At 40.6% G+C, this 27,715-nt stretch overlaps 1 protein-coding gene and 1 non-coding gene across 2 annotated transcripts; one reads left to right on the plus strand and one right to left on the minus strand.

Annotated features, from left to right (window-relative positions):
- Positions 1-23: 23 nt before the first annotated feature.
- CWC25 (CWC25 spliceosome associated protein homolog) lies at positions 24-20,819 on the minus strand. The gene is made up of 10 exons (XM_010991846.3): positions 20,619-20,819; positions 18,140-18,312; positions 12,068-12,304; positions 9,665-9,734; positions 8,827-8,954; positions 8,140-8,203; positions 7,340-7,539; positions 6,860-6,958; positions 1,270-1,431; positions 24-786 (listed from the first exon to the last, which is right to left on the minus strand). The coding sequence occupies exons 1-10, from the start codon at positions 20,634-20,636 to the stop codon at positions 672-674; spliced, it is 1,266 nt and encodes a 421-aa protein (XP_010990148.1). The 5' UTR covers positions 20,637-20,819; the 3' UTR covers positions 24-671.
- A 5,597-nt stretch (positions 20,820-26,416) lies between these two features.
- On the plus strand, positions 26,417-26,489 carry TRNAP-AGG (transfer RNA proline (anticodon AGG)). Its single transcript has one exon. It is a non-coding gene; the product is annotated as a tRNA-Pro (tRNA).
- The last annotated feature ends 1,226 nt before the right edge of the window (positions 26,490-27,715 follow it).

The following is a 27,715-nucleotide window of genomic DNA, read 5'->3' on the forward strand; positions in this document are numbered from 1 at the left end:
AAAGTCACTTACCAAGCAAGATATTCTCACAAAGCTAACTTCTTTTTTTCAAAAGCATGTAAAAATTATACATTTGTACATATACACACTATACTTTACAGTTTGAAAGATAGTCCAAATGGTTCAACAGTTCATTTAGGGGTTTTTTTTGCATTGTTTTCCTTTCCAGATTCTTTGTCACTCCCTTGGCTCTGCCCTAATCTGCCATCATTCCATCACATTATCTACTAAATCAAGTAAATGTTCTTTTACCCCAGTAAACACAATCTATCTGGGTGACTCTGGAGACAGAGGTTTCTGAAAGGTCCAGTCTATACTGAGGTGCTAGAATAGGTCTGTTCACACAGATGGAGGGAGGAGGCATAAGCTCTCAAGACCACAGGGTGTAGTATTCCAGAGCAGGATGAGTACTCACATCTAGTGCCTACCCATTAAAAAACAGTTTAAAACCCACTCTGCACCCAGCAAAAGTTACTGAGGGTCCTATAGAGCAAGTCACACTGGTTCTCAAAAGAAGTGGGCTGTTTCTGGAATCCATGGAGGAGAGTCACTTTGAACAGTGGTGGTTTGACATCTGTGGAAGAAGCCATTTGAACTCTTATAAAGAGAATTTTTAAGGGGTGGGCAGCCTCCCTGGAAAATTCAGGAAAACCGGCAAGAGGGGATGGCTTTCATCTTTTCATGAAGTTCTTCTCCAGAGCTACTGAGGTTCTCTGTAGAGAGTAAATATTCCGCTTCACCCGATCCTCCAGGGACGAGGTAGATGCGCTCTCTAACTTCATGCGGCTAGAAGAGAAGACAGGTGAAAGTAGGTAACAAACATCTGTCAACTGGTCGACTGGCAGATTTAGAACAAGAAGTTGCCAGTCATAAAACAGCGGTAGAAACACAAGCCCTCTTAAGCCCATGTAGATAAAAGTGATCCATCTGGAACTCAATTGTTTTATAAATTTTTAAGGGAAAATTTATCTGTTTTGGAAAATAAGTCAAAGCTTCATTTGAAAAAGGCTTCCTGAGCCATGAATTCTTATTTACAAGGAAGGCCAAGGAGATTCAGTGAAAATACCAATTCACTTCTACATTCAAATGACAAACATCCCAGTGTGGCCAAAAGCTGGGAGTAATAATAAAAGTATCTGGAGGCTGAGCTTGGTGTTCTCTCTGCAGAGACACAGAAACACCAGGAACACAATGAATGACCCAGATGCCCAACTGCCTCCTTGGGACTATCTCCATGAAAGCCGTTAGGCAGGAAAAAGATGCACTTACTGGATAAACTTCCCATCCCGGGAGTCCAGCTTCTCCAGCCTTTGCTCCCGTTCGTCATCCTTTGCGTGCCTCTTAAGGATGTTCAGCCTCTCCTCCTCCCGCCACTTGGCGTTTTCCATCATCTCTTGCCGTTTTCGCTCTAGTTCCTCTGATGAGAGCTTTCTGTTGAATATAAAAGCCACCCTAAGGTCTACTTCTCTCCCAGCAAAAAAACTAGGGACACCACAGGGAGAAGAGAAACCAGGCAGGACCCTGGGTTCTCCAGCTCACGGCTCTCTTCCTATGGAAATGCCTAGCCCAGTGCCAGGCTCAGCATGAGGTTTCTTCCTTCCTAACATCTTGGTCAGACTTTTAAATGAAGGATTCCATACACTCACTCAATAATCTCTGGGGTAATTATTCTGAAACATTAAATACAAAAAAATATGAGAGCAAATCAGGAACCTAAATCTATAGCAACTATATTGCAATCGTTTGCTCAACAACTTACAGAAGAACTGAGGACTTAATTTACCCATGTGATGGTTGATATCTACCACCTACCCACTTGAGATGCTTAGAAATTCAGGGGTGCAACACATTGAGTATACCACTTTAGGGCTAAGCTAGAGGCAGATGCCTGGAGAATTCTACTTAGCCTCAGACAGTAATGGGTAGTCTTTGTTCCTGGCACTCACTGCAAAAGAAGAGCAAGAAGAGGACGTGACGAAACAGCTTAATCACTATTTAACAATGTCAGAAATCCAAATCCACTGATTCTCAAATTGATGTGATATACAGGTCCCCCTTTAAAAGGAAAAATAATGACTGGACTCCCATAAGGGAGTAGGAGCCCAATTTTGAGAAATAAACTTAAGATGCTAAAATCCAACATTTTAGTGATCTGTAGTGAAATGACAAGGCTTCCCTTCAAAAACACCACTAAATAAAATAGATGAAACCACAAAGACAATGGGAGAGGAGATAAAACTGGATAAGAGATGGGAACAAATTGGCAGAAGATGGAAATAGATGAAGGAGCGGTAACCACTTAACAGATAAGAAGAAACTGAATCCTAAGTGCCTGATCCTGATCTGAAGCAAGTGGATTCAGGCTGCAAAATCAAGGAGAGGTTCAGGGACTGCAGGCACCAAGTACTGCGGAGAATGCAGCACAGGGCTGAAAACAAAGGGACTAATTTAAAGTCTGTATAAGGAGCAATTAAGACACCCCTGGGTCCTCATGCCTGACTCAGGGAAGCCAGTGACTTCTCTCCCAAACGTCTACAGGAGACACTCCAGAGGGTAGACCCTCCGATAGTTTCTGGAGAAACAGAACCACACAAGAGAACCACAATAGACAACTATATATAAAAGAATGAAACAGAACATTTTCTCACACCATATACAAAAATAAACTCAAAATGAATAAAAGGCCTAAATATAAGACCAGAATCCATAAAACTCTTAGAAGAAACACAGGCAGAACACTCTTTGACATAAGTTGTAGCAGTATTTTTTTGGATCTGTCTCCTCAGGCAGACAAACAAAAGCAAAAATAAATAAATGGAACCTAATTAAATGCTTTTGCATAATAAAGGAAACACAAAAAACAAAAAGACAACCTACTGAACGGGAGAAAATATTTGTAAATGATATGACCAACAAGGGGTTAATATCCAAATTACATAAACAGCTCATACAACTCAATATCAAAAACAAATAACTTAATTAAAAAATAGGCAGAAGACCTGAACAGACATTTTTCCAACAGGCACATGAAAAGATGCTCAACACTGCTAATCACCAGGGAACTGCAAATCAAAACTACAATGAAATATCACCTCACACCTGCAGAATGAATATTAAGGAGACCACAAATTAAAAAAAAAAAAAAGACCACAAATAACAAAGGTTGGCTGAGGATATGGAGAAAAGGGAACCCTAGTACCCTGTTGGTAGGAATGTAAATTAGTATAGCCACTATGGAAAATTGTATGGAGGTTCCTCAAAAGAACTAAAAATAGAACTGGCACATGACCCAGCAATTCTGCTTCTCAGTATATATCTAAAGAAAACAAAAACACTAATTTGAAAAGATACATGCACCCCAGTGTTCACAGCAGTATTATTTACAATAGCCAAGATATGGAAGCAACCTAAGTGGTGTCCATCAATAGAAGAATGGATAAAGATGTGATACATATCTATATCTATATCTATATCCACAAACACACACACACACACACACACACACACTGGAATATTACTCAGTCAAAAAAAGAATGAAAATTAAGGGGGGGAGGGAAACAGCCCAGTGGTAGGGCACATGCTTAGTATGCATGAGGTCCTGGGGTCAATCTCTAGTACCTCCATTAAAAAAAAATTTTTTTTTTAGGAAGGAAAATAAAATAGAATGAAAATTTTGCCACTTGCAACAACATAGATGGACCTAGAGGGTATTATGCTTAGTGAAATAAGTTAGACAGAGATCGCCTGTACGTTATTACTTACATGTGGAATCTAAAAAATAAAATGAATGAGTGTAACAAAACAGAAACACACACACAGATACAGAGAACAAACTAGTGATTACCAGTGCGGACAGGGATGGAGAGGGGCAAGATAGGGGTAGGGGATTAAGAGGTACAAACTACTATGTATAAAACAAATAAGCTACAAGGAAGGATAAATTGTACAACACAGGGAATATAACCAATATTTTTTTTCTTTTTTTTAAATTTTATTTATTTATTTAGGTGGGAGAGGTAATTTAGTTTATTTGTTTATTTGTTTATTTTTAGAGGGACTGGGGATTGAACCCAGGATCTTATGCACACTAAGCATGTGCTCTACCACTTGAGCTATATCCTCCCCCCAACCAATATTTTATAATAACTATAAATGGAGTATACTTTTTTAAAATTGTGAATCACTGTGTATACCTGTAACTTATGTAATATTGTACATCAACTACACTTCAGTGAAAAATAAATAAGCTACAAGGATATATTGTACAGCACAGGGAATATAGCCAATATTCTATAATAACTTTAAATGGAGTATAATCTATAAAAATATTGAATCACTATGTTGTACATCTGAGACAATATAATATTGTAACTAACAACACTTTTAAAAAGTGCCTGTATTCTTTGATCAAAACAATTTAAGAAACTGTGCCTCCATAATAATAGTAATGACTGCAAGAATAGTAACTCCACCTTCTATTCCCTCTTCCCACTTTTGTTCTGGGCAATTTACAAGCCCAATAGAAGGAATTTTAGCCACTTCTGGGGTGTGACTTTATAGTAGTGTTTTTTTGTTAGTTTGTTTTAAGCATACACATTTTTAAAAAATTATTTAAGTGCTGAGTTGACTATAAGAAATTTAGGAAGCAGTGAAAGCAATGAAAAATAGAAAAATAATGTGGAATCCCACAGCCTCCCAAAAAAATTTAAGAGAAAAAAATAGTCTTAGTCTATAAAAATCACTTTAAATTGAGAACCTCACTGCAAAAGAGAAGCTTCATCTTTTCAAATGATGAGAAAGTTGTTTTAATCACTAATTAAAAGAAAACATACACACAAAAGAAAACTCAAAAAAAAATTTAAACTCTCAGGCCTTTAAATAGTGCTAAGAAAGGTTTTTTAGGTGTAAATTTTCTCTTTTCATCTTAATTCAGCATTGTCTAGGTTACAACTTCGGTGTTCAACTACCTGAAACACCAACCAAAACAGATTTATTACAAAATCCATGCATTCAAGTTTCTATGTTTCTACTCTTAAAAGACAAGGTCATTTACTCATTTTATGTATTTATTTTTTAACATTTAAAATTTTTTTTGCAGGGGAGGTAATTTGATTATTTCTTTCTTTCATGGAGGTACTGGGGATTGAACCCAGGACCTTGCACATGCTAAGCATGTACTCTACCACTGAGCTATACCCTCCCTGCCAACTTTATTTTTATACAATTTTTAAAGATTGTTTTCCATTTACAGTTACTATACAATATTAGCTATATCCCATGTTGTACAGTATATCCTTGATCCTGTCACCCAATAGTTTGTACCTCACAGTCCCCGACCTTATACTACCCCTCCCCTACCAGTAACCACTAGTTTGTTCTCTATATCTGAGTCTGCTTCTTCTGTTATATTTAGTTTCCTGTATTTTGCAGATTCCACATACAAGTGATATCATATAGTATTTATCTTTCTCTGTCCGATTTATTTCACTTAGCATAGTATCCTCCAAGTCCATTCATGTTACTGCAAATGGCAAAATTACACTCTTTTCTATGGCTGAGTAGTATTCCATTGTATATATATATACACCACATCTTCTTTATCCATTCGTCCGCTGATGGACACTGAGGTTATTTCCATGTCTCAGCAATTGTAAATAATCTGTATCATTCCCACTTTTAGTATACATGCTGTCGAAGCAAGCACTCTTAACTCATTTTAAATCCCAAAATTCAACAAAAATCCTGAGGGCAATAAGAAAGGCTGACAAAGTAACACAAATTCCAGTGATGGCAGATGGCAAAAGAGAAAAACAAAGCAGGATTCTGAAAAGCAGAGTCATGTGCTGACCAAGAACCTTAAAATATAATAAAAAATACACACACTCGTGAGCATCCGTCCCTCAGACCTGCATGAATTACAGCATAGCTGAAGGACTGACCCAGTGTCACCAATAAAAGATTAAATTATGCATAAAAAACCCTCCCTTATCTGGGAAGGCAGGGAAATACGTAACACATTTTAGAAAGTTGCTGGTCAAAATTAAACCTTAAACTTAGGGAATCAGATAATTAAGAATTAAAAGGAAACTTAGGGTCTGCCTCCCTTCTAACAACACAGTGAATAAAAGAGGTTGCTGTGGACTCTCAGTGCTGGCTGTGCATTGGAATCACTGGGGAGCTTTCAAAATACTGATGTCTGGGCCCAGCCCCAGAGATTATGATGTAATAGGGCTCAGGTACAGTTGGATGATGGGATTTTGGCCTTTTTAAAAGTTTTCTAGATGATTCTAACGTGCAGCCAGTTTGGAGTGTGGAGTTAAAGGAAGTATACAGAAGTTGCCAATTTCATCTAAACTTCTAAGAGCAATCAAGACCCCAAGGGACAGCCTTTCATAGGCACAGCCAACTCCCTTCAGGTCTCAAGACTGCACACCCCTGTTCTGTCTGACCCACACCACACCCAACTCAAACAACAGAGTTTATCTTCGGGTGTCTGCCCTCAGGGGAAGCACCGTGCTTCCCTTTCAACTGATGTCTCAAGAAAGAGCACTCTCTTAAGAAAAGCTTTTCTGTAGAAATCTCTGTGAGAACGTGTTTACAGATGTTGAGAGACAGTCACTTAGTCAACTATTCATTAGCTCAATATAGTTCAAATAGTTCAATCTATTTACTTTCAATGGGACTAGTATGGCGGAGGGGGAGTGAGGCGTGGCAGGGCAGATGGTTAAAAGTTGACAAGATGAATTAAAGTGGGTTGGGAAAAAAGGTGATACAGATTAGATTATCCATCTGCCTAGGTTTAAGCCACTCCTGCACTCAGGCCTGCGAGTCTGAGGTGAACCTTCTGGGTTTGACTCACCTGGTGTATCCAGGAGCATGCCGCCTTTGGTAGACCTCTTTTTTTGGTGATGGGCTCTTAGTTCGGCCTCTGTCTCTCCTGTTTACCTTAGAGTTGTGCCTGTAACAGACAGAGGGAAGAGAGGAGAGAAGCTTTTTCAATACAGGGGCTTTTATCATGTCCCTCAAACAATGGAGGAAAAGCTAACAGTTGCAGAATTCTAATTCAAATTGAAGAAAACAGAGGGCAGGAGTGGAAGAAAAACAAAGGCATAAGGATACATAAGACTGGATATTAATCTCACTTCAGAGATTCCATATTTATAAATATGCAGTCCTAGGGGCCTGAGCTTCACATTAAAAATAAATTAAAAAAATAAAGACAATAACAAAGCAAAGACATCTGGAGAAGCTGATGAATAGGTTATCGCCAAAAGCAAATACCAGCTGTAAGCAGGTCCCCACATCCACAGGTTATTTCCCAGTGAATTCCCACACTCACAGCTTGCTTGGCCTTGGGGACCGTGACCTTCTGCCTGGGGATCGAGACCTCCTGTCCCGGCACACTGCATCTCTGGTGCGCTTCTTGCTGGCATGTCTGGGAGGTGAATGAGAGGAGCTTCTGGACCTGGAATAATTCTTCAACCCATGCACTCCCTTCTGCTCGGCCTGCAGTCCCTGGTTATGGTCAGAGTTCCTGAGCTATATCGTCAAGGAAAGGAAGAAAAGCTCAGGAGAAAATGCAGTGAAACAAGAAAATGAATGAGCACTAAGTTGGCTCTGTACGGAGCCACCTGGGTATACCAATCCCATCCCAGAGTTATCACCAAGAGCTGTAGAAATTTAGGAGAGTTATCTTCAGAATGTCCTGAAGTATCACCCAACTACCTAAACTGGACTGGCTCTTCACTGCAGCCTAAGGAAGAGCAGGAGGCAGAAAACGGAGGACAGTATATACACACTGAGGGGAAAAAAGGAATTCAGAGGGATGTATATTTGTCAGTCATCAACCTGTATGCTTAAAATATGCAATTCCATGTAAATTGTCTACAGAGAGATGGGTGGAATGCCTAAATGCCCACTGATGGCTGAGCCTCTCTGCTCAGAGGGCCGTCACCCAGTCAGACTCTCAGGGATAAGGAATGGGCCTGTTCCCCAGCAATCCCAGCCTATGCTGCCCAAACTCCCTTCTTTCTGCATGTTTGACTGGCTGCTAAAAAATGCTCTATGTCTAAAAAGGCTGCCAGGTTGGCACATTCTACAGTCCCACATCCACTCCCTTTGAGAAGCCCACATCCTTACCTGTAAGCCATATCCAGGGACTTTGGATGAAACAGGGGAAGAATTTGCCATCTTCTTTTGAGACCTAAGAAATTAAAACACACAGTCATTGAAAAAGAAAATGCACAGAGGTCCAGTTTAAATCTCTTGTGCTGAAACATGCTTCCTGCTCTCACATGGGAGTGTGTTTCTCCGTCTTTGCTAGAAGATGCATCAGCACAGTCATGTTTTTCTTGTGAAAAGCCGTGGGCCTAGCTTTCCAGCCCCAACGCCCCAAACACATTCTCCTCTCACCTTGTGCTGCTATTCTAGGGACGAATAGTGAGTCAGCAGCAACAGTGCTGACGTGCTCCCACAGAGAAGACACACAGCACGGGCCCAGATGGGCCCGTTAATGCATTTCAAAAAAAGCCTACATAAAATCCACTTCAGTCTTGGAGGGATCACAAGCTGAGACAAAAGTCACATCCAGGACATCTGACCTAAGACTGCCATGGCTACAGTCAGCTCCATCACAGAGTCTTGCCAACATCTCCAGGAACTCTAGTGCTAGATGGCAAGCTCTGTGGGCAGGGCCCGGTGTACGAGCGTTCTCCACTGAAACCCCAGTACCTGGCAGTTGCCGGCGTGGAGCAGACGTTCAGTTAATATCTGTGGAATGAATGAGTGAGTGAATCCACGATGAAGGAGCCGCCTCCACTCACTCACCTCCCCCGGCTGCGCTCGTCCTCGCTGCTGCAACGATCGCTACTTGAGCTTCTGTGCTTGTGTTTCTTGTGCTTCTTTTTCTTCTCCTTCTTTTTCTTCTTCTCTTTTTTTTCCAGACTCATTTGCAACTAGAAAATACCCAGAACATAAGCACGCAAGATTACTGAGATGCCTGCCAGTGCCTCTGAGGGGACTGGGTCATGTGCAAACCACCTGACTCCGTGCCTCTGGGTCTACGGGGATGCAGGGCATTATGAGACTTCCCATGTGGACAAGAGTGAAGGGTCTTAACCCTCGTTGTGCTCAAATGCCCCCGAGACTGCTGATTGGAAACTCTGGGGTGGGGGGGTTGCAATTTGTGTTTTGAAACAGTCCCCAGACCACGGCCTAGGAATTTCCATTCTGTCAAATGAACTCCAACTCCACTGAGAGTAATCAGGGACTGCAAGATCATCTATAAATTTTCTTTACCAACTGATCCAAGAAACAATCACATAATATATTATGTGAGTGATGAATGGGCCCTGAGGCTTGCTACCACCTGATCTCCTGAATGTACTATCTGATCATGATTTTCCACATCATATCCCAATACTCCTTTTTTTTCTGGAAAAATGACATCACATGGTGCTTTTCCAACCAAAAGACATAAAAGAGAAAACCAAGCTTAATTAAGCTTGGTATTAAGATGGCATAAAATCATCAGGAGAAGGTCTCTAAAAGACAAAAATGTTTAAAGCCATCCTGTCTTCCCTCTCCTAAGAGCAAATGGAGAGAAGTTCTCAGGTTAAGCAGCTAAAAGATACTCCTGATGCTTAGATGATGATGCACTACTTACCAATTCTTTGATTTTCTTCATTTTCACAGGATTATTCAATACCTCTCTTTTTTTCTCCTCCTCTTTCTTCCTAAAGAAAGAGAAGAAATTATAAAAATCATGATTATTTCTTTTGGAAAGGGGATTAAATCTTCATACTACTCTCCACAATTCTATGCAGCAATCTTTTTTCCAGATGCATGCAGACAGGCCCTATGCTGAAATCTGTACGACAGTGTGGAAGCCAAAAATCTTCCCCAAATCTGCACAAGGGTTTGAATACTGTGGAGAGAGTCATTCCCTGCTGTGCAAGAAAGTGAATTTGGTCTGTTTTTGTTAGGCTTCATGCTCAGGGCTTCCCAAGTGGTCAAGTACATGTATGTCATCCTGTGTATCAAATGGATGCAACATGTCAATACTACTGCCACTGTTTAGCATGAAACCCACCCCCAAACAGGAAATAAAAAGAATGGATTCCTCTTTTAAGAAGTCTTCTCTCATATATTGTTAACAGGAGGATAAACCAGTCAGCCTTTCTGGAGGACAATTTGGCAACACTTATCACAGCCTGCACATACTCACAAACTCTTTAATCTTATAAATGCTTCCTCAAGAATTTGTTATTTTAAGGATATAATCAAGGAAGGTCACTAAAAAGTTGTTCATATTATAACAATGAAAACTTGGAAACAAGTTAGGGACCCAATAGGAGAGTATTAATAAAATAAATTATGGTATATCTATAATACAGATATAAAATATGATGTTATAGAAGCATAGTCAGCAATACAGAAAGATGTCCTACATACTTGATTAGGTGAAAAAAACGCAGTTTATAAAATAATATGCACAATATCTGTACACCAATGTTCACAGCAACACTTTCCACAACAGCCAAAAGGTGGAAATAACTCAAATGTGCGTAACAGATGAACAGATTAAAAAATGTGGTATAAACATGCAATGGAATATTATGCAGCCTTAAAAAGGAAGGAAATTCTGATACATGCTCTAACACAGATGAACCTTAAAGACATTATGCTAAGTGAAATAAGCCAGTCACAAAAAAACAAATATTGAATGATTTCACTTTTGTAAGGTTCAGAGTAGACCAACTTATAGAAACAAAGTACAATAGTAGTTCCCAGGGGCTGGGGTTGGGTGGTAGAGGGAAATGAAGAGTTTGTTGTTTAACGGGTATAGATTTTCAGTTTTGCAAGATGAAAGACTTCTGGAGGTTGGCTGCATAACAATTTGGATACCCTTACTAGTGAACCGTACACTTAAAATGGTTAAAATGGTAAATCTTCTGCGTATTTTACCACAATTTTTAAATAGAAGGAAATTCCGACACATATTACAACAGGGATGAACCTTGAAGACTTTATGCTAGTGAAGCAGGCTCGTCACAAGAGGACAAACAGCATATGATTCCACTTCTATGGGGTGACTAGAGTGGTTACATTCATAGAGACAGAAAGAATGGTGTTGGTCATGGGGAGAGGAGGGAATAGGGACTTATTGTTTAATGAGTATGAAGTTTCAGCTGCAAAGATGAAAAAGTCCTGGAGGTGTGTGGTGGTGACAGTTACACAATGTGAATGTACTTACTGCCGCTAAACTGTACACTTATAGTTAAGACGGTAAATCTTATGTTATGTATGCCACGACATTAATGTTACCACCATTAATTAATTAATTAAGAAGCTAACAAAATGGGAGAAAATATTTACATATACATATACAATATCTTTATGTATATAAACACACATCTTTAATATATAAATAACTTTCAAGAAATTTTCAAAACAAATGTAAATCACATTTTTCAATGTTCAACCTTACACATCTGAAATAAAATAATGCAAATTAAATTAAAAAAAAGAAAAAACCCACAGAGCATGATTTCATTTAGCACCCAAAATGCAGCTCTACTTTGATCTGTTACATATTACGGTTTCAAGTAAGACTCTACAGTTTCTCTCTAAAGGGTTCTGCTGAAGGAAAAAAAAAAGCAGGGAATACAATAATAAAAATATATGTTGATATTTAACTTACAAATTAAAAAAAAAAAAAAGGAGGGGAGGCCTGTTCACCCACCTAGCCAATCTCCACATATTCCCAAATTTCCAAAAAGCTGCCAGCCTCTCTCATCTTGCTTCCACCTCTTGTTTTTGTTTAAGAGCCAAAGGTAAATGAATAAATCTGGTCTGGTCTGGTCCATTTACCAATCTCTTCCCATATGTCCAAGATCAGGCACCATTAATGGAGCCTCCTTCCCAACGTCAGAAGGCCACATGGAGACAAATCCTTTTACGTGGCAGACAAAAGCCAACAGGAAACCAACTGTGAATAGAGAGGCTAGATAACATCTCTGCTAAGCATCTCTGTAATAAAACCCCCTTCCCAGCCCCTCAGCAGTACCTGATGATGAAGAGTGGATCCTCCCGGATTTTGCTGGCCATGTCTAGAAGGGAATTGGCACCCGACGGGGCAAAGATAGAGCCCGGGAGCAGTCCTGTCTCAGAAGAACAGCCTGCCTCCTTCTCCTCCATCTTCTCAAAGACGTATTTGTCAATGGGGCGCCCCAGCAAGTACTCATCACGGTTCACCATCCCACCGGGACCCTGGTACATCCAGTCCAATTTTTCTTCCTTTTTCCTAGTTTCAGAAAAGAAAAGAAAAAAAAAACAGTCAAAGAAAGTGCTGACTCCTGCTAACCTACACACAAAACCTGAACAAGAGGGATGAAAAACCACATTCTACAGGCACCTTAGCAAAGGCTGACCACCACATTCCCTGCAGCACTTGGGAAGTGGTGCCTGCCATCACGGAACTTACACTTTAATGGAGAGACCGTTTCCACAAACTTAACACAATTTATGAGGGGGAAAAAAGGCCCTTCAATCTAGGGCATGGATCTTTGCTCCCGGCTTCTCAAGTCTCCTTTACAAAGTCTTCACGTCATGCTTTCACTTTTAGGATAATCTGAAACAGCTAATATGCGTATCCTAGATCATGTCATCACCAACAGCAGTCTCAGTGACCACACATGCAGTTGTGTTTACTGCAGGTTTTGGTGCTTTTGTCACACTGGCACCAGCGGTAAGGCTACATTTGAGGGGATAATGAGAAAAGACCAGAGATCACTTAACAAGTTACGCCTTCAAGCCAAAAGAGGGGGGCCAAATTATGTCACAGTATCACGACAAATAGCTCCCTGTGGTTCCGAGAGAAAAAAAGTGGTGAGAAAATTGAGCCTCACGCAACAGAGAGTAACGGTGTGCTGAATTCATCAGAGCACGTGTTGGAGCAGCCAATACCACACTCACATCGCAAGTAGTTTCATCAAAGCAGTGTCATCTATTACACTAGACTCAATGATTTTTTAATATGACTTTATTTTGTACATGTATTTTGTTTCAGATTATGTAACAACCATGAGCAAAAATAGCTTTCTAGTTATGTCTTTGAACATTTTAAATAACAAACCAATAATACAGGGTCATAACCCTTTAGTTTTTTTTTTTTTTTGTATTAAAAGGATTAGTTTGAGAAACACTATAGTCTATAATTAAGAACTGATTGTGGGTCACTGGGGTCAGACTCCACCCAGCTTGCCCAACCTCACTCTGGAACTGAGACGGAGAAGTATGAGCGAGAGTTTTGCCCCGGAGAACTGTGGAAGACTGTGGTGGGGCCTTTATGATGGGTACCATAGATAGTGGTGACTTTCAGGCAATTAAAGGTTTTCGCCATTCTCCAGTGGGAGTAAACCAGAGACTACAAGGGAGTTTGACAGCTATTGAAACCAGGCCTCCACAGTTGGAAGGTGGCTTTACAGTTTAGGGAGGTCTGTCTTCCATGACTGACTGCAGTATGGCTCATGTTAGAGGGAAAGAACATCTCTGGAACTCTGTCACAAGTGCTGCCTTTACAGGAGCCATGCCAGCAGCACTGGTATCCTCATCTGCAAAACGGGGATAAAACAGTACCTACCTCACAGGGTTGTTGGAAATTTAAAAAGTCAACGAATTTTAAGGTGTTCAGAAGAGTACATGGCACTAAGTCAGTACTAAATAAACACTGGCTAGTCTTTCATCATCTGTGTATGTGTTTTGTCTCACCCACGGGCTTTCTCACATGCCTAGATGCTGGGATTACAGTTTACTCACCCGTGAATCCAAATAGCTGCGTAATGTGTTCAACATTTAACATTTCATGGGCAATGGGTCTGGAGCTGGGCAGTACTTTCTGAAGGAAAAGCAGGTCAGTGTTTGGGTATGGGGGATTCTAAAAAGACATGTCAAAGATGACTCATGGGATCATGCCTGACACTAACCCAGATCAGGGAGCTGGGCATAAATATTCACTTATTCACCTGTAAATACTGACTCAGCGTACCTCCTATGTGCCAGGCAGATGAGTAAGGTCAGAAGGATGAAAAAGACTCAGGGAGCTGAGCTGCACACAAGCTATCAGATGAGGCACAGAGGTCAACAAATTACCAAACGGTGCCGATGAGAGCTAAGTATGTGCTGAGGTGACTTTGGGACACTCACTGAAGGCAGAACTGCCTGAATATACAGAGACATAGTTTGGGTGGGATAAACGTGGGCATCATCCCCATGAAGTAGACACTGCTACTAGAGGAATGAAGGTGCTCTTAGAGAATAAAGGGAGAAGAGCAGAAAGTTTTGGGAGCATGAGCAGTTATGAGACAAGAGAAAAGAAAGAAGTTAAGTGAAAAAAAGAGAAGGGATGACATGAAGTGGCAGGAGAGCCAGGAACCTGTAGGCAAAGGAGCAAAACATTTCTGGGGAAAGGTGACTGAGTCAAACATAGAAGAAACGACATGAAAAATGAAGACAGGTACTTCTATAAACTAGTATTTTCATGGCTCCAGCTAGTCTTAAAAGGACTCAACTAACATCAGTACTACTCAGGCCCCTGAGTAAGAGAACATGTTATATAGCTGAGATCCAGCGCCACAGGACTTGGCCTGGTTCCACCACTAAGCAGCTGGGTAACCGTGCAAGTGACTTCTGTGCATGTCCATGTCCTCATGTCAAAAATGGAGCTGGTGGGGGAGGGTGTAGCTCATGTGGTAGAGCGCTTGCTTAGCAAGCATGAGGTCCTGGGTTCAATCCCCAGAATCTCCTCCAAAAAAAGTAAATAAACCTAATTACCTCCCCCTGTCAAATAAATAAATAAATAATAAATAAAAAGTAAAAAGTAAATAAAATGGAGCTGGTAACCATGACCTCTCACTGTTTTTCAGCAAAACCATCTCCCTGAGTTTTTCAATGAGAAAAGATTTGGGGTAAAAGTCATATAAAAACACAATGATCTATAGATTTTTGCTGTTGCCATTATTAAGGATATAGAACATATTCTCAATCAAGGCTGCCTGTGAAGCTCAACCAGGGAGCTCTTAAAATATATAGATGCCCTTGCCCCACACACCCTCTGCTATTCTTAGGGAGTCTGCTTAGGTAGGTGTGAATCACTCCCATCTTTTTTTTTTTGGTGGGGGGGGTAGGTAAGTAGGTTTGTTTGTTTATTTAATGGAGCTACTGGGGCTTGAACCCAGGACCTCATGCATGTTAAGCACACATCCTACCACTGAACTATACCCTCCCCCCTCACTCTGATCTTTATTTATTTAATCTTCCAAGGACACTCTAAAGTGCAAGAGTTGAAAAATGCTGCAATAGACCATTGCTTAGAAAACACAACTTTCTAATATTATCAGTAAATACCAAAGCAATACTCCATTGCAAACAGGGATTTGAAGATCAAGATAATGTGCCTATTAAGGTTTTTCTTTGTTTCAAGAGAGATGCGTTACAAACACAGAAAAGATGATCTGAGCCATAGAAGTGAACTGTTAAATAGTAAAGAGTTTTTATTGGAAAATGAAAAGCACAACACTGTGCAAAGAACTACACAAACCAGTCAGTTGGGCAAGCTGATCGTCCAAGTATACCTGCAAGTAAAGACTGAAAACAGGGACCAACATGCTAACCTTTGTGTTTCATAATGTTGGAGGATATGCGAGGGGGCAAAAAAATCAAAAACATATAAAATCACCCTCCTCCCATTGACAACAAGACAAGAGGGCAGGAAGGTCAGCAACAGGATAAACAATGACTCCCAGCTCTGAAGCTGTTCACGTATACTCTGATCTCATTAATTAGACTCTGCACAGCCCAAATTTCTGACACATCAGGCACATAATATGTAATGTGTGGCTGAATAAAAATTTCAAAATAAATTTTCACTTTTGGTTAGTGGGAAAGTAAACTCTAATGACTAATGGGTATTCAGTCTAAAATTGGCATCTGTTTTAAAAATCAAGGGTTCACAAAATTTTAAACTTCACATATAAAAACATCTTATAACCTAAACAAGCAATTCTCCAATGAAGACATACAAATGGCCAACAGGCACATGAAAAAATGCTGAATATCACTAATTATCAGACAAATGCAAATCAAAACTACAATGAGGTATCAACTCATACCAGTCAGAATGGCCATCATTAAAAAGTTCACAAATAATAAATGCTGGAGAGGGTGTGGAGAAAAGGGAACCCTCCTACATTGCTGGTGGGAATGTAGTTTGCTGCATCCATTAAGGAAAACAGTATGGAGATTCCTCAAAAAACTAAAAATAGATTTACCATATGATCTAGCAATCCCACTCCTGGGCATATATCCAGAGGGAACTCTAATTCAAAAAGTTACATGCACCTCAATGTTTACAGCAGCACTATTTACAACAGCCAAGACATGGAAGCAACCTAAGTGTCCATTGACAGATGACTGGATAAAAGAGTTGCAGTATATTTATATAATGGAATACTATTCTGCCATGTAAAAGAATGAAATAATGCCATTTGCAGCAAGAAGGATGGACCTGGAGAATGTCGTTCTAAGTGAAGTAAGCCAGAAAGAGAAAGAAAAATACCATATGATATCACTTACATGTAGAATCTAAAAAAAGAAAAAAGAAGACACTAATGAACTTATCTACAAAACAGAAACAGACTCACAGACATAGTAAACAAACACAGTTCCTGGGGGGACAGGGTTGGGAAGGGATAAACTGGGAGTTCGAGATTTGCAAATATTAAGTACTATATATAAAATAGATAAATAACAAGTTTCTGCTGTACAGCACAGGGAACTATATTCAATATCTTGTAGTAACCTAATGAAAAAGAATATGAAAACAAATATATGTATGTATATGTATGACTGGAACATTATGCTGTATACCAGAAATTGACACATTGTAAACTGACTATACTTCAATTTAAAAAGTCTTACAAGCTGCCCAAGAATTAATTCAAATGTGTGAAATTTATTTGCTTTAAATTATAAAGAATATAACTTACACAAAGTACATAAAGTAAACTAATGTGTATCTATGGTTAAAAAAACTTACAAAATCCCATTCTCTTTACCTCATTTTGTATATTAATGCCCTAAATATAGTATACTTAAAAATTCTAAAACTCCGTTTATTTTAAAACATTCCAGATTTCATACTTAGGTCAGAAAGACCTTCTTCCCAATCCATTATCCTGAAAGAACATGACTGTTATCCTAAATTCTAAAATGCCTTTTCCATGAATTGAAACTAAGCCTCTCTCTCTCTGACACACACACACACACCCTGAATGTCCCAAATCTCCTGTCATGAAATTAAAAAAAAGCCCTCTATATCCAGTGGGGTAAGCGTGGCACATGCCACCCTAGAGACTTGCCCACAGGATATGAACAAGGGATAGTACAGACTACACATTTTAGTCTATCTAGTTTTATTCAATTCTGATTTAGGAAAGTATTCTATATTTTATGCCTTTCATTTTTCTCAGAAAACATTTACTTCCACCCCCTTTTATGAAATAGGCAGGGTAATTATCAATCGCAACTCCTATTTATACAGGAGGAAACTGAAGTCGGGTAAAAGTGAACGGAACTGTCCACAGTCACAGTTACACAGCTTTTACTGACAGACACACCCTCCACTTCCTTCCATGGGACGTCCCTGCTCCCTAAAATGAGTCTGCAATATATAAATAAACAAAAGCAGGACTGCAGCCTCAACACACATGGAGAGGCAGGGTAGAGGCACTCATCTTCAATCAGAGTCACGTCAATCATCTACCACGAACCTGGCCTACACTACGTCACTTATATGTTACCTCATTTGATCCTCAACAAACCTTAGATGCTGGGTACTCTCCCTCCCCGGGTTCTACTGAGGTAACCAAGGCTCCCAAACTTGCTCCCAGTTACATGGCTAGGCTAGTCCTTGCAAAGCCAGCCTTAGAACCCAGGTCAGCCTGTCTCCAACACCCACGCTCTTAACCAAGCTGTTATGTAACAATTGGACAATACACCTGCAGGCCCATCCTGCAATTCCCCACACACCACAGCACCCCTAGCCCAAACCACCCCACTGCACCCCCAGCTCCCCGCTTACTTGACAGCCCCAACATCCTCCGCATAGCGCTGCATCTCCTCCCGGGCCCTCTCCTCCCGCAGCTCCCGCTGAAGCTCCTCAATCTTCTTGCGCTCAGCCTCATGCTTCTGCTCGGCCTTCCACACTTTCTCCACATTGCGGAGGGTCTGCGGGTGCCAGCTCTTCTTCAGATTCTGCGGTAAATGAAAGGAGGGAGAAAACAATGCACAGAGTGGGTGAGTATAACCAGTCCCGCCTGGCCCACTTCTCTATTCAAGCCCAGGCAGGCATGTAAGGGCGAGATGGCTTTAATAATGGCAGTAATCTCTCACACACCAGAGGGTGGTTTGTTTAAGTACATAAAGCTTCAGGGTAGAACAGGCCCCTCCAAAATTCCCTCCAAACACTTCTAACCTGAAATGTCTATGAGTCTGACCTCCACTGGCCATGCCAGAAGTCAGGGTTGATGATGACAATACAAGAGGAATGGGACAGGGACAAGGGAAGGGATAGACTCTGAAAGTCAACAGAACTCAAGTGCCTTTGGCACTGGACATTCATTCTCATGAACACAATCTTCTTTTCCTTGAGTCCACTTAACCTGCCAGAAACTTGCATGGTTTACAACCCCACCTAGTACCTCTTTCAACCTTCCTTCCCAAGACTCTCCCCCTGGTTCGGATCTTCCCCGTCACCCTCAAGGAATGCTTCTCCTCTCCCTCCTCCCTATGAGCCACTGCTTTTGTTCAGCTTCCCAATCAGGGAAGGTTTCCTGGAGGAAGTGACATTTAAGACCAATTATAAATTAGCCCAGTGATGTAAGAAGAGGGGAGGACAAGGGTAGGTTTCCAAGCAGAGAGAACAGTACACACAACTGCAGGCCCAGTGGTGAGAAAGAATATCATATAAATAATTCAGTGTGGCTGGAGATAGGAGAGCAAGCTGATGGAAAGCAGGCTTAAGATGAAGTCAACTAAGAAAGCAACAGATTAAGGGCCTTCTAAGCCATGTTAAGGGATTGGATTTTAGTGGAAAACACTAAACATTCATATGTAAGTGAGAGGCATGAGCAGCCTAGCATGTTAAGAATGGACTAGAGGGTGGTAGGGTACAGCTCAGAGGTAGAGGGTGTGCTCAGCATGGGTTCAATCCCCAGTACCTCCATTAAAACAAACAAGCAAACAAACAAACAGACCAAATTACCCACCTCTCCACCACATATTGGTTTGGAGAGGACCAAGCTTGAAGACCAGTTAAGAAGTCTAAATGAGAAAAGGGACACAAGGTACCCAGCATGTGGAAGGTGTTCAGTCAATGAGGACTCCCTTTTTTTTCCTTTTCTCTCTCTTCTTGTCCTCCCTTTCCCTTTGTCAGGTTGTTCAGTCCTTCCTTTCTCCTCCACCCTGTACCTTGTCCTAATGGTTCTTCTCTCTCACCTTCAATATGCGTGACTTTGCCTACCAGGGAACATTTGGCAATGTCTGGAGACATTTTTGGTTGTCACAACTTGGGGAAAAGGTGCTACTGGCTCAGGGGCTAGAGGCCAGCGATGCTGCTAAACATCCTACATGCACAAGAGCACACACACAACAAAGAATTATCCAGCCCAAAATGTCAATAGTGTCAAATGAGGGTGAGAAACTCTGGATTAGAGCTTTCCTGTCCCTAATGTGGCTACTTGAAGACACTGAATTGGACGAACCTTGATGGCACCTTGTAACTCATGCTAATTGATAACATCTGACAAATTTCAATATAGCTACTGGACAGGTGACTAAACAAATCTATCTGCTGATTCAGTTAGCTGCAGTTTCAGTACATAAGCATTTTTCTGATCTTGCACTATGCTCTTGTGTGTACATCTGTCCAGTTGGGGGCCTTAGCCCCCTACAAGTGAACTACACAGTTTAAGAGAAATAAACACATAACTTATATTAAGTGCTATGACTTCAGAAGAAAGCTCTGCCTCTACAGACCAGAACGCCGCACTGAAGGAGTGGAAATCAGAAAGGAGAACATAAGAAAGAGCTCTTCAGGCTTAAAATACACTCAGGACATGGCTCACGGACCAGGAGAATGGAACACAAAATCACCCCTACTACAGCCCAGGACATGACGGAACTCGTAGCTGAGGAAAGATGTGTCCCAAGACAAGGTATATAAAACAAAGTCTGAGTGACATGTCCTTCATACCCGCCTCCTTTCCTAGCCAGGATTCCAACCGCCCCCGGGCCTGCTCATAATTTCCAACCAGAAGGCACCCCCCTGTCAACAAACACCACCTGCCACCCTTGGCGACACACCTCACACACCTCCCCAAGTCTCCCCCCGTCCCTCCATGGCCTTAACGATTCGTCCCATGTCCAGGGATATAGCTTCCTCTCTCCGAAAGCACAGCTGCATTGCCATGGTTACCCACTCCCACCCCCGCCAATTTCCGCCCCCAGCCCCAGTCGGTCTCCGGCCTCAGTCCTCCCCAACCCTGGGCTCCCTCACTTACGAGGTCTCCGCCCCCCATGATGGTGGAGACGTTTCCTCGCTAGGTGAACCTGGAAGACTCAGGAAGAATCGAGAAGGAACGCAGAGAAATAATTCAGCTGCGACCTCCCCAGAACTGGTCCCGGGGGCTACAGACTGCCACTTTCACTGCCGATTCTGAGCCCACTTCCGGGAGGGCGTCCTATTCCAGCGACCGCGTCTCGGGACGATGACGTGTAATACTCGCTGTCGCGCTGCGTGGCGGTAACGTCACGTGCAGTTCCACAGGTTGCGGCGGTGATATCGCGGGATCTGTGGTTTCATTTTGGACGCCTCGGGCTGGCACCTCTTCTGGTTTCTCGAAGTGTGTTAAAACGTCGCGACTCTGTCGGGTTACAACTGGTCCTGGGCCTGATCCGGCGGTTCTGTTGCCATGGCAGCGCACCACGACGGCGTCACCTCCGAGCTCTACTGGGGGTCTCCCTCTCGAGGCTCCAGCGTGGACCATCCTAGGCCGCCCGGGGTTTCCGAAAGGCTCTTCAAACCCGCACTATCCTCAGACCTTGAGTCATTGCCAGCCCTCTTACTCTGGGCCCATTTTACCGAGTTAAATAGAAACCATTGAACCAAAGTTCCATCAGCTTCCCTGCACCAAACCTTTAGAATCTGCCAACTGCCCTTCTTTCCTTTCCTTTCTTTCACGGTGGAAGAGGCTTCCCTCCTATCTGCCCTGGATCCCACCCCTCACATCTGGTCTTATTCAATTCCTCCTTCTCTCCTCTGTCTCCCTGTATATTGGCTTTTGATCATCGTTTTAGATACGTTCAACTGATCCTTAAAAAAAAGGGGAAAAAAAAAAAAAAAAGGCCTACGTCTTTCCCCCAGCTGCTGCACTCTTCTCCGTCTTAGGCAAACTTGAAACGAGTTGTCTCCACTCAGGAGACAAGATGCCTCCTCTTCATCCTCTGCTTAACCTAAACCCTCCGCTCAACTATTCTTCCCCTGTATTTAAGTCAAGTGACACATTTCATCCTCATTTGGACCACCCCTAGCCTTTGGTATTGAGGACCACTCTCCTAATCAAAACACTTTTCATTTGACTTCCTATCACTCTCCAAATTTTCCTTCTCTAGACCCTTTTCAGGAGACATTTCTTTTATCCTGTCTCTTATGTTATGTCTTAGGTCTTTTCACACTAAGTGCTCTTCCTCGGTGATCTCATCTACTCTCAGGGCTTCAGTTACCACCTATATGCTGATAAATCCCAAATTCTTTATCTCCAGTCATAGGTCTCCCTCTTTCAAGCTGCGGAGTTTACAGCCTGGCTGTTTAGGTGTTTCCAATTGGACATCTGGAAGGCATATAAACTGAGTGCTTTATCTCACTTATCCCTACACCCCAAATCCAGCTCTTTCTCCCCCATTACCGCCACTTCTCCAACTAGACTTCATTCTAGATCTCTCCCTCACCTCCAACATCACAAGATTCTAACTGCTAAACATCTCTCAAATCTAAGCGACCTCACCATAGTCATTCACCACCTGCCTCATTCAGGCCACCATCATCCCTCACTTGGTAGAAGTCCATTTCCCCTCCTTCAGTTTTATCCCTTACAGGTCTATGCAGTCTTATAGCTAAGAGTGATCGCTCTATAATGCAAATATGGTTGCATGGCCCACTGCTTTAAAACCTTTAATAGCTCCCCATTATTTATACTATAAAGCCCACATTTTTAACATGTCAATTCGTTTCATGAACTGACCCTTCTTTCTTATCCAGCCTCATAAGACTTCCTACCCCTCATTCACTATGCTAAAGCTAAACTTTTATTTCCCTGGTCAAACACTCTTAACAAAATACTCAAAAAAACTTTTTTTTGATGGGTAACACATTGTAAATATGTTTTAAAAGATAAAAAAAGTCAATTCAGTAAAAGTCTCCCACCAACCTTATACCCTTCTCAATCATAGTTCATTTATACCATGTCTCCTTTAAGTACCCTTATAATTTTATATTAAATATTTAAGTCTTTGATGCATTTGGAATTAATTTTTTGTCTTTTTAGTTGGCTACACATACACCTCAACACTTCTACAGAATAATCATATTTCCCCCATCGCTACTGTGAAATATGTATGTGTGTGTGTGTGTGTGTGTGTGTGTGTGTATATATAATTATATTCCCATTTGTATCTGAGGCTGTTTCTGGATTCTCCAGTCCATACCATTAATTCATTAATTCATCTATTCATGTATTATTACCAAATTGTCCTAATAGCTTTTTTTTTTTAATGATGGAGACCTACTTTTCCGTCACTTCCGTTCTCTTTCTGGAGTTTCTTAGCTCTTCTTACAATTTTATTTTTCCAAATGAACTTTCAAGTCAGCTTGTCCAGTTCCAGCAACAATGATTTTTGTGTCATTATTGAGGGACATATTAAATTTGTAGATTAAATTAGGTGGATTATATTATAGTACTTACCCTGTGTTATAACTGCCTGTATACTTGTGTGTATCCCTGTGAGTTCCATAATGCTAAAGACCTTCACCTTTGTGTCCCTTATGCCTGGCACAGTTTCTGGCACATAGTAGTTGCTTAATTAAGTGTTGTTAAATGAATACATGGATGAATAAATGGATGGATGAGCTTAAAGTCACAGTCGACCAAGATGTTCTCCTTAGGGCATGACCTCATAGAAATAATAATAATCATTCACAATAATAATGGGGGTTATGTGTATGAAAGTGCAATGGCTTTGACTTGAGTTTGAATCTCAAGTCTGTCAGGTAGGTTATGTGAAGGTAGGTTATGGACAAGTTACATAACTTCTCTGAGGTTTTCTCCTCATTTGTAAAATAAGAACAATACCACCTACCCTGCAAAGTTGTTATGAGAATTAGATGCAGTAACATTTATAAAGCATTTCCAATACTGTCTGGCAGATAGTAGGTGCTCAATAAATGATCATTCTACCTATGATATCACCAATATCCATAGTAACTTCTCTTCTAGGGCCCCATCCTGATTGACACCCAAAGGTGAGGAGGAAAAAGATGTTTCTAAGAGTCAGTGATGCCATAGTTTTGTGATTTTAAGTATTTGGAAACAGGACAGGGTTATTTTTGAGGTGAGAACTGAAATTGCAGGAACTACATGAATCAATTTCTTTTCACCAGTGTTTCTCAAAGTATGACCTGGGGACTGCCTATAATAGAGTTCCTTGTAGGTCTTCTTAAACATGACAGTTCCGGGGCCCTACCCCTGAACCTGAGAAGACAGACTTCTCAGGGGTGGGATCTTAAGATTCTAGCAAGTTCTTCATGAGATTCATACACACACTAGAGTTTGAAAACTACTGCTTTAGCGGGGTGGGTACAGCTCAGTGGTAGACTGTGTGCTTAGCATGCATGAGGTCCTGGGTTCAATCCCCAGTACCTCCAAGTAAAAATAAGTAAGTGAACCTAATTACCCCCAAAAAAAGATAAGTAAAAAAAAAAAAAAAGGTGGAACATTGACATCATCTGCAGAAAGTTCCCTCACTTGTCTTCCCAGTTAATCTTTGTCTCAACCCCCACCCCACAGGCAACCACTCCTGTGTTTTTTTCCCCCACCATACATTAGTTTTGCCTGTTCTAGAATTACATACAAATGGAATAAGTACTTTACCTACTCATTTGTATAGGCTTTTATTCAGAGTAATATTTGTAAGATTCATCTATCTTGTATCAGTAATTTACTCTTTTTTATTGGTGAGTAGTATTTTACTGTATGTGTAAACCACAGATTTTTCAAATCATTTTCCCATTGGTGAGCCCCAGTCTGTTTTTAGTTTTGCCTATTATGAATAAATCAGCTATGAACATTTCTATATACATAGGTCTGTGAGCATATGGTATTATTTATCTTGAGTAAAATCCTAAGAATGGAATTGCTAGGCCATAGGTCAATATATTTTAGTTTTATACAAACAGCCAGATCTTTTCCCAAAATGGTATACCATTTTATATTCCCACCAATTTGATTGAGAGTTCGTATTTGGTGTTGTCAGTCTTTTCAATTTTAGTCATTCTGATACATGTGATGTGTCACAATGTGATTTTAATTTGCACTTTTCTGATGACTAATGGTATTAACTACTTTTCCATGGATTTATTGGACATTTATTTGTAACTCATCTTTTATGAAGTACTTCCTCAGGGGAGGGTATAGCTCAAATGGTAGAGTGCATGCTTGGTATGCATAAAGTCCTGGGTTCAATCCCCACTACTTCTTCTATAAATAAGTAGGAAAACTTAATTACCCCCCTCAAAAAACATAAATGTCTCTTCAAGTCATTTCTTCATTTCTTAACTGGGTTGTTTACACTCTTTTTACTTTGGGGTTATAAGAGTTCTTTACATATTCCAGACACCAGTTCTTTGTCAGGTATATATTTTGCAAATGATTTATCCTAGTCAGGACTTGCATATTTATTTTTCTTAACAGTGTCTTTTGATAAGCAGACGTTTTAAACTTTGGTGAAGTCTAATTTATCAATATTTTCTTTTATGCCTTTTGTGTCCTCTTGTTAAAGAAAAAATTGTTCATTACACTTGTTAAGGAACAGTGGTAAGGAAGATTTTATTTAAGAGGAGGGCAACCAAGATAGGTATGGAGTCTTGAAATGGGGGAGAGAGATTGCACTCAACTCTGAATACAGCATGGGCAAGTGGGAGTTTATTGCGAAGCAGCAGCACAGGGGTTGGTGGATGGAAAATCACTAACAGAAAATATCAAGGACAAGGGGAGATTCTGGCTAAACCAACCTAAAGGCAGGCCAGGGTGGTCACATGTCACCTGCAGGATGGTAGGGGATAAGGAACCAGATCAGATGCGGAAGGTGATCAGACATGGAGGATGGTGCTAAAATTGGACAATGCAAAGAGGAACATGGAAGTTCAAAACTCAAGACCTAGTTGGAAAAGCTTAGAAGAGCCTTTCTAAAGTTTGGTCATGGAGGGAACCCTAGTCACACACTAAGGAAACTTTCCCTGCCCTAAAATCAGAGAGAGAATCTCCTGTCTTCCTTTAACAGCTTTATGGTATATGATCCTTCCTGAATTAAATTTTTGAGACAATCATTTACTTATTGGACAGGGCAAGGTCATTTAAAGAGAGGAACATCATAAAAATGTGTTTAGCTTGGAGTTACAAGCATCAGTGCTCACAACTCCACTCAATACATCACAGAAACAGGCCACATACAACAAGGAAGGTGTTATCATGCCACTCAAAAATAAGCCACAATGCTTAGGAGACCATTGCGAATGTTAAAAAAACAAACAACAGGCCCCATAATGGAGTCAATTGTGCTAAGCCCCACATAAGCAAACCAGTACTTAACACTTAAACTAATTGTAGTTTCAGCCTCTCCCAGGAATGTGACCCATCAATCTGGAATTATCTGGTCAACACTACACTAGTGAGGTAATCTACTTGATAGATCCCCCAACTTCCCCCAAAAGGAAGGTGACTTTGCCTGAAACAATCTATTCATTACTAAAATAACTTCCTTGCTCCTCCTTCTGTGTATAAAATCTTGCATTTTGTACAGCTCCTCAGAGCTCCTTTTAATTCGCTAGATGGGATGCTACCCTAGTTATGAATTGTTGAATAAAACCAATTAGATCTTCAAATTTACTTAATTGAATTTTGTTTTTTAACAGGAGTTACAGAGCATAATGATAGTCTCCAATTCACTGGTCTGCATTTTCTGTGGTTGGGCCAGTAGCCCATAGCATTTGACTGGTTCTGTGGTTATTAAGAAATGAATCTTGTGGGGAGGGTATAGCTCAGTGGTAGAGCACATGCTTAGGATGCACAGGGCCCTGGGTTCAATTCTCAGTACCTCCATTAGAAAAAAAAAAGTGAGTCTTCCTGTATTATCTCTATTCAAGAATAGAGAGCCTTGAATAGTACACATGTGTGGATGTCACTAAAATCATAGTCAGCTACAGACTTAACTAGCTCACATCACTACATTTTGGGTCTACCCTAGGTTGTGATGAGCCATCTCTGGGATTTATTTTTGTATATAGTATGAGATTCTCATCTTCCATCTGGATATCCAGTAATTCTGGCACCCATTTTTGAAAAGAAATTTTCTCCCCATTGAATTATTTTGGTGCCTTGTTAAACAGCAAATGATCAGATAAGTGTGGGTCTATTTCTGGGCTCTCTATTCTCCACAGCTGATTTATTTGTCAATCCTTATGTCAGTGCCATCTGTCTCAATTACCACAGCTTTATATAAAGTTTGGAAAGTAGGCAGCGTTAAGTCATTCAATTTTGTTCCTTTCTTTGAGGATTACTTTGGATATTCTAGGACTTTTGTATTTCCACATATATTTTAGTTGACAACTTAAAAGTGCTGGGATTTGATGGGGATTTTGCTGAGTCTATGGCTTTGGAGAACTGACATCCCCTATCACTTCAAAATGAGTCTTCAGTATGTGCACATGGTATATTCTTCCATTTATTTGGGAGTTCTTTAATTCCAGCAGTGTTTTGTAATTTTAAAAATAGAGGTCTTGTACATCTTTTGTTAAATTTACTTATTTATCTTTGTCATGCTATTTTTTTGATTGAGATATTTTTATTTTACTTTTATTTTTTAACAAAAAATTATTAAAATAGTAGAAATGACCCAAATGTCCATAAATAGAATGGGTAAATAAACTGTAAGACAATCAGACAATGAGGGGGGAAGGGTATAGCTCAATGATAGAGCTCCTACCTAGTGTGCAGGAGGTCCTGGGTTCAATCCCCATTACCTCCATTGAATAAATAAGTAAACCTAATTATCACCCCCAGCAAAAGTCAATAAATATATAAATAAAAAGAAAAAAATCAATGAAAAATGACAATTAAAAAAAAACCACTGATAGAGACAACATGAATATACCTCACAGACTTAACATTAAATAAAAGAACCAGGAAGTGTGTACTGACCATATGCTGTAGTATTTCCACTTATATAAAGTTCAGAAACAGGCAAAACAAGTCTATAATGTTCTTGTCAGGACACAGGTAACCTTTAGTGGCAGAAGGACCACAAGAGCGCCTGGGGAGGGATGCTG

Source organism: Camelus dromedarius, chromosome 16 (genome assembly GCF_036321535.1).
Source record: "Camelus dromedarius isolate mCamDro1 chromosome 16, mCamDro1.pat, whole genome shotgun sequence".
Lineage (NCBI taxonomy): Eukaryota > Metazoa > Chordata > Mammalia > Artiodactyla > Camelidae > Camelus > Camelus dromedarius.